Here is an 8,051-nt window from a genome sequence, read left to right as displayed (position 1 = left end):
CACTTATTTGTGACTCTTGTAGTCCACTTCAACTCTGCGCAAGAGTCAGTTCTGCTGTGCACAGAACCCACCAGAAGGATCTTCTATTGGTAAGTTAACAGTGTGTTGCTGTTGAAGGAAGAGGTCCTCTCTTTATTGGCAAACAAGTAAAACCTTGTACAGTAAATCGCCACACAGGTTCAGCAGAGCATTTTTAAAACATTCATAAAAACAGATATAAAATGCAAGTTTTGGTTTCAGCCAATAAACACCGCCTGGTGTTTGTCTAAGCTCCCTTTTCATATCTGTAAATATTAAAAACTCTTTGGACAGAAACACATTCACAGAATACTTTCAGAGCATTTTGTTGAACATCAATCAGACTTTTGAAAGCCCGGTTTACAATTCTGAAGATTGTTTTAACCATGGATATTTATGGAAGCTGAGAACAGCCATGCTTGCAATTATTCATTTTAATGCCCTTACCTCAAAACTAGAGCTAATTATTGTTTATGTAGAGAAAATGCACTTGTGAGCTTGTAGGTTTGAGTTACAAGCAAAAAATAATTGCAAGTTGAGCTTTTCTGGGTTTCCATGTGTATACACTCTACTACACTGGAATTGCAGACATATCAAACAGCATAACTTTCAAAGCCAATAAACCTCAAAATACAGGTTTCAGTGTAAAGAACACACGTGACAAAACTTTGTACAACTCTCAAATTCTTGGCAACTATAATCCCAAAGTCTGTAAAATCCATTTGAAATGTGCCTCTGGTCACGTTTCAAGTTTTGTGCAGCTGATTTTTTACTGAACGTGTTCCACACTCACTAAATACGTCATATCCTCACATGTGCTAACTTTCAATACATGCAAAGCAGTATGTTCACACTGTGGCGTGTACTACACATGTAACGGAAACATACAGTACATTCCTATTTAAAAGATAGCTTCACACACACATATTTATATATTTATAAAGCACTGCAAAAATCATCATATCTAAAAAATAAATAAAAAGCACAAACTGTGGTTTATAGTCCAGAGAAGCTACAGTACAAGAGGTGTCCGCTGCATAGTTCAAAGCGTATATCCACACACATTGAGATAAAGGCAACAGCAGAAAGAACAGTGACCTCAACCATGTTCAAACATAAATACTTCATCTATAGCTATCTTTACATTAATAGAACTGAATCCTTGGACTTGTAATTAGTTAATGTTGTGGATTTCAATGAATCACTGCTGAACTGTAAGAAATTCAACATAAGAATGTGACACTGAGAAAATAGGATATATGTAAATCCACGTGGAGTGTTGTTCAGTTCCCTTTGTAGAAAATTATTCCCCAAGAATTTAATTCCTCCAAGCAGCCTAAAAATACAGTAAATGCAGCGTATCAGCAACGGTTCATTAGCCTATCAAAAACATCTTCACCAAAACAGTGTCCATCTATTGCTTTAGATCAGTGAAGAAGAATTTTTCAGGTGAATCATGAAGCCCCAACAAGAAACAACAAAAAACCATGTGCTGTTGTGGAGTGATGATTGTGGCTTAAATCTGACAAAAAGCCATACATTGGTGTTTTCCCATCAAACGTTAAAGGATGTTCTTTGAATTCATTAAAAGGGACATATCTCAAAAACTGGGGGGAAAGCACAAACTTAACCATTTTCAATAAATAAAATAATCAGGGTTCTGCATGTGCTCCTAAGCAAGACAACTCAGGAGAGGCTGCTAAATGTTAGCTTAATACTTTAAGGAGCCCAGCCTGTTTTTAGGATAGCAATCCTCCAATGCACAGGGCCAGGCAAAACAAAATAACTGCAGCTTATGTGCAAGTTTTAAGAATTGCCGCTGGGAAGGAAGGTATTGAAAATCTGTTCAGATTATTGCACCTTGTTTTTCAAAACAGTCTGATGCTCCGTTTAACACACTGACCTGACCTTAGGCCAAATCAGGATATTTAGTTATTGTGTTTATTAAGTTGTTTTCATCTGAATTAGTTATCCAAAGAGGTTAAAAGAGCACAGCACTTTTAAAGGAAACAATAATACATGTTAAACCAGGTAAGCCCTCATTTTAGGAGAACATCCAAAATGTCTAAAGCCACATTGTGGATCTCATCACCCCCTGTCACCCACCCCCACGCACATGCACGCACACACACAGACTTGGCTTCTCTTGTTCAGAGCCCCATGCAGACCAATGTGTAACTGTTTTAAAAGAATCAAAACACAGCCGCCAGCGTTTAGATCTGCGTGTAAACTTGTTTCAGTGCTAGATTAGGCGAAACGTGATGCAACAATCGGAAACAGCAGGATACAAACATGCTGCTCTCTGAAAGCACTGTGGAGCACTGAAGATGAGGTTTAGATCGGCTTGTAGAGCAGAGAGGTGACGTATTTCTTTTTGTATCTGTGAGTGGCACTCAGCACCATCACCCCGTCCTAGAAAGGAAGACGACAAACAGAAACAAAATGTGGGTGAAGCAGGAAGCTCAAAGTACAGGTTATTAATTCATCTTGAGAAGGTAAAGCGATAAATGGTGGATAGTTTAACAACTTGAAAAGTGTGAGAAGTATTTTCAGCCATTTCCGTTAAACGTACCTTTATCGAGAGAGCGTAAAGATGGTTCAACATGACGTGGTTTGGTTCAGGCAGCAGGGCAGGGTCACACTGCAGAGAGAAAACAGGAGGAACACTTACAAACCACAAAGAAAACAGAAAAAACAACAAAAATAAAAACAATTCCAATCAGCATGGAGACACTGACTGATATATTGGTGTCCTTGTTGAGAATAACTTGAAGGAGGTGAGGGGGGAGAATTGGTGGGGCTTTAAAATGCGCCTCAGGTCTGAAGACATATTGCTCCTGCCCGTATGGACCTGGTGGAGAGCTGGATAGATCTGCAAACAAACAACAGTCACAATTAAACAACACATTCATTCACTCAAACACTAAACTGAGCATGATGGCTGCACAGAGAAAACAGCAGACATGAATACTGTCAGTTGTGAAGTTTAATAGATATACCATTTGATGGCCTGCTTTCTTTAATACACAGGTTAATATTCTGCAAGGTTTAATTCAGCAATCTTTTCTTTTCCCTCTTTTTTTTGGTGTGCATAGTTTTGTTCAATGACTCATATTGATGCCTGTGCCCGATTAAAGCAGGAGGAGTTTCCACATGGGAACAAATAAAAGCCCAATCTTTTGGTCACATTTTTGGAATATGCATCAAAACAAAAAATTATTCAACAATTAAACGTGACTTTACTTACTTTCTACCCATAAACCAGTCATTCTAATTCGACTCATCATGTCTGTCCAGCTAAACTGTATCAAACTCCTCAATCTGTTGTACCCATCAGTACTCCATTGTTCCAACCCTGCTATGGTTGGCTAGCTATCCAATCACACAGAAAATAAACTTTTGAAATCATTTCTCGTTATCCATTTTTTATATTTGCAGGGTAAAAAGAAAACACAGCTTGTGAACACAGGCTCACCTGATGTGTCGGAGCACTCCAGAGAGTCAACATGCAGCGCGTCAAACACCTCGAAGTCGGACTTCTTCACCTGGATTAAGTTGTTGATGGTGCCGAGCTGGCTGGTTACGACTGGCTGCATAAGGACAAAAGTTTCAAGCAATTTTAATTATAAACAAAAACAACCAACAAACATTTTCCTGTGTTTTAGAGAGAGCTTGAAGATAACGCTGTGAGTGCTACTGTGTGTTTGCATGGTTCTTCTGTAGTTTTGACTAATGCTTATGAAAAAGTGTCACCATGTTGTACATAGTTCTGTTATGTACCAGCAATTGAAGCCTGTGAAACATGACTAGTGGGGAAGGAACTAAATGTATCTTCATTTGAAAATGTTATTTTATTTATACACTTTAGAGGTGAGAAATTTCAGGTTTTAAATATAAAAAAAGTGTAATTTTCCATACTGATTATTATCTCATGATCTTCTTAATTTTGTGTATTTTACTCATTTTCTTATTACTTGTGATTGATGAATCTGATGGCAGTCGAACCTGGATGTTGTTAATTTTTGGGGGATATTATTAACATTCTTAATATTATTTATGTATGTCTTTTTATTTATTTATTTATTTTACATTATTTTATTTATTTTTATTTTTATTTATTTATTAGTAGAATTATTTTTTAGTATTTTCACTATTATTACAACCACTTCACTTACTTATCTGTTTCACCAGATTCTGATGATGTATAATTGTCAAAACAAGCACAAAGCAAAATTTTTGTAATTGCTCTATGGTTGCCATAAAAACGAAATTACAATTTTTTTTTTTTTATAAAAAATAAAATAAAAAAATCACCAACAACATTTATCAGCATCTGAGTTATTTAAAAAGTCTTCATGTTTATACCAGTATTTAATTATTTCTCCCATAATGTCTTAATTCCTTTAAGGTTCCAATTCGACAAGTTTACAGCAGCAATGATATTTACATCTAAATATGCCAAGTCCCTTATTCAAGAGGATTGTCTCGCACATAAAAATAATACTCAGGAATTAAACGGATGTACCTCTGAGGGATCATGGACCCACTGTCCATCTACAAAAAACTTGTACTGGTGCTCTCCTTCAGGCAGGTCCAGGATGGCTACAAAGTCATTATGGCTTTAAAAAAACACAGAGAACAAAGAATGAAAGTGGAACATTTTTGAGTTATATCTCACAGTTGGCAGACAATTTGAGGCTGTGAGAGTACCAATGATAGTGAAAAGACTTGTGTACCTCTTATTTAGTGGTATCTTTGTGCTCCAGTTGTTAAAGGAACCAGCGATGTAGACCTCTTTTCCCCCTCCAGCCCAGCGGATAACGGTTGGCCGGGCCTGACGACTGGTTTTCACCAAATCATCCAGATCTGGGGTGAATTCTTTCTCTCCTGCTGTCTGAAAACAATCGTTTTACGTTTAAATGAACAGGCCTGGGCACATTAGAGGTATTCCTGCAGAACCAACATCACTCTGAATAATAATCAGTATTTCTGTATCTTTGGTTTCCTGCAGCACCTTGGACTCTGGCCCGTGGGTGTTGAAAATGTTGGGGTCATCTGTGCTGTCCACCATCTTGCTGCTGGGCTCATGGTCTTTCTGACTGCCGCTGCTGTCTGAGCGGTGGGCCTTGGCTCCATGGCGCTCTCCAGCCATTCTGTCACTTGTGTTTCCCATGATGCTTCAGTGTTTACAGAGCTACAGGGGAAGAAAGGCTACTTCATATGTGCTTGGGCTTAGACTACACGAGGCAGTCTTGAACTATTACAATTGATTTGTAATGCTATGTACCCAGCATTTAAGTTCATGGAGATAAGGGAGCAAGCAGTTTGTAAAAAAACAAAACCATCACTGAATCAAAGTAAGTCAGTCTCCTGAGGGGTTCAAATTGTTTTGTGTACAGTTGCTTCCTTCTTTTCTTGTCAAAACATGCCACAGATAACAAACCAGTTTAAGACAAGGGTGTAAAACATGCGGCCTGCGGGCCAAAACCAGCCTGCAAGAGGTTCCAATCCAGCCTGCTGACCGACTTTGCATAGTGAAAATATTACAGAGAAGACATTAACAGTCATTTTTCAATAAAAGTAACTACTATTTCAAATTTGTCCTTTCGGGGTTGCATAAAATCATAGTGCTGATGGAGCGCACTTGAATGGCACTTTTTTTCCCCAAGACTTTTTCTCAAAGTGAGAAAATAGATTATTGTTGTTTGCATAATCCGGTTGAGATTCATAAAGACTTTTTAGAGCACTATAAGATGATCCACTAACTACTAACACTAGCACTACACCCCTGCAGACAACACTGACCAGCAAGCAAGCTGTTCCTGCTGTAGCTGAGGGGTCCAGAATAATCAACTATACCTTCTTCATTATTATAACCTATCTGTTCTTCTGCAGTAAACATTACACTCTGTGTCAGGTGAATGGAAAACCTGTGTGTTTGGTTTGTTAGCAGCAGGTTTCAGGGCTTAAAGAGTAAAATGTTCAGCCTCACTATGAGACTCATCATGGTGATAAATACAACAGCTGTTTTTGTAGAAAGACGGTTCATTAAATTTGAACATTTTCAGAATGTACTTGTACTTTTTTTGCACTAAAACAAAGGGAAACATTTAGAGTTTTCATTATTTATAGGTTATCATGTGATGATTTTACTGGCCCACTTCAGATCAACTCGGGCTGTATGTGGCCCCTGAATGAAATGAGTTTAACGCCCCTGGTTTCAGCCAAACAGGTACTTTGATGACACATATGATGCACAAACAGGGGCTAACCATGCAATAATATGACAGCAGTAGGAAACATTTTCTATGACGAACGAATGCACACATCCTGGTCGTAGTCTGTTTCCCCCATGAAGCTGAGTGGCTTAGCAGTCTAGACAGACCCAGATAAAGGGACACGGTGAACCTGGACTACTCAGACCTCAACAACAGCTTAACGTTAAGACCATCATCCAGTCAGACATAACACCTGTCTGTAAACACACACATTTTAACAGCAACAAGTTTTAACTTCCCAAACGAGATACACGATATACAACGCCAACATTCAAAAGCTGCATATGGACAAAGCTTGCTCGCTTTAAGGCTTTAACCTCCCAAAGTCTCCCCCGCTGTAGCCTCTCTGTGCCCGGCTGTGCTCAGCCCACCTCAGGTCACTGCTGCAGAATATTTATAGCTGCTGTTTGTAAGCTAGTTAGCTGCTAGCTGTCACTTTCTAACGATCTGCAGGCTGTGTATACCTCAGAGTCAGTTACAACAACAAGCAATCTTAAACATTTTCAACCAATATGTCGAACAGACTTACCAACACCTGGTGTTATGAAATATATTGTTTACAGCGGAGGGCAAACCTTTTGTTTCCCAGCAACTACAGCGCAGCGGTCGGAGCCCTAACTACGGTGTCCGAGAAGGACAAAACGAGTGGCAGGATTCACCTTAACAGGGGCGTCAAACTCAGATCAGGGGCCACATCCAGCCCGAGTTCATCTGAAGTGGGCCAGTAAAATAATAACATAATTACCTATAAATAACAACAACTCTAAATGTTTCCCTTTGTTTTAGTGCAAAACAGTACATTCTGAAAATGATCACAGTTAATGAAATATCTATCTACATAAACAGCTGTTGTATTTTTTGCCATGATGACTCTCATAGTTTTACTTTTTAAGCCCTGAAACCTGCTGCAAACACACCAAACACACAGGTTACCCATTCACCTGACACAGAGTGTAATGTTTACTGCTAAAGAACAGATAGATTATAATAATGAAGAAGGTAAAATTTATTATTTTGGACCCCTCAGCTCCAGAAAAAGCAAACAGTTTGCTTGCTGGACAGTGTTGTATGCAGGGGTGTAGTGTTAGTGTTAGTAAGTGGATCATCTTATAGTGCTTATAGTGCTTATAGTACACACACACATACACACACACACCCTCTCCCTATCTCTTGACTTCATCTGTAAACTACGAGCATGCAGGTGTTGGCATGACTTTTGACAGGAACCTTCTCTGTTCCTGTGGGCAAACTCCATCCATATTGAGGAGACTCTCAGCAGGGTAGTGATGTGTCATGATCAAAAGCTGCTGCTCTGAGAGCCGATGCTTTACAGTGAATCAGAAGAGCCGGCTGGCATTGAGAGAGAGCCGGCTCCCGTTTTTTTCCTTTCGCTGCTTAGCTCTCACAGTGCTCAGCCCTAGATCTGCTCACAGCAGAACTTTGTTTTGATTGGTCAGCGGCCATGCAGCCAATCACATGTGAGGATATAGGATACAGGTGATGGAGGGGAGGCTGTGTGTCTTGGCTACATCTGTTCCTTCTGAGAAGGTTAGGGTCAGGGTTCTTCTCAAAGACAGGGCAAATTCTCACTGAGAGGAGAAATAGGATCAGCCCATCCGAGCTGAGGCTTCTGATTTTTCTCAATGCCAACCTGAGGATGTTAATAATGTTTGCTCCAGTTTGGTTCTGGTTCTGTTTGCTCGAGTTGGGTGCTGGTTCTGTTTACTTGAGCTGGTTCTGGTTGTTTGCTTGAGT

At 39.4% G+C, this 8,051-nt stretch overlaps 1 protein-coding gene across 1 annotated transcript; it reads right to left on the bottom strand.

Moving 5' to 3' along the window:
• Nucleotides 1-103: 103 nt before the first annotated feature.
• prkab2 (protein kinase, AMP-activated, beta 2 non-catalytic subunit) lies at nt 104-6,950 on the bottom strand. The gene is made up of 8 exons (XM_034704006.1): nt 6,826-6,950; nt 5,033-5,212; nt 4,755-4,912; nt 4,544-4,637; nt 3,494-3,608; nt 2,757-2,890; nt 2,591-2,659; nt 104-2,430 (listed from the first exon to the last, which is right to left on the bottom strand). Exons 2-8 carry the CDS (start codon nt 5,189-5,191, stop codon nt 2,353-2,355), a joined length of 807 nt encoding a protein of 268 aa, XP_034559897.1. The 5' UTR covers nt 5,192-5,212; nt 6,826-6,950; the 3' UTR covers nt 104-2,352.
• Between the last annotated feature and the right edge of the window lie 1,101 nt (nt 6,951-8,051).

The sequence above is a fragment of the Notolabrus celidotus genome, chromosome 15 (assembly GCF_009762535.1).
Source record: "Notolabrus celidotus isolate fNotCel1 chromosome 15, fNotCel1.pri, whole genome shotgun sequence".
Classification (NCBI taxonomy): domain Eukaryota; kingdom Metazoa; phylum Chordata; class Actinopteri; order Labriformes; family Labridae; genus Notolabrus; species Notolabrus celidotus.
This window is presented reverse-complemented; position numbering and strand designations above follow the sequence as displayed.

Bases quoted from the DNA above. Each gene is read 5' to 3' on its own strand.
- prkab2 (XM_034704006.1), bottom strand. From the start codon at position 5,191: ATGGGAAACACAAGTGACAGAATGGCTGGAGAGCGCCATGGAGCCAAG. The intron at 4,913-5,032 runs GTGCTGCAGGAA...GATTGTTTTCAG, and splicing joins CCCACGGGCCAGAGTCCAAG to ACAGCAGGAGAGAAAGAATT. The intron at 4,638-4,754 runs GTACACAAGTCT...GTTTTTTTAAAG, and splicing joins AAGATACCACTAAATAAGAG to CCATAATGACTTTGTAGCCA.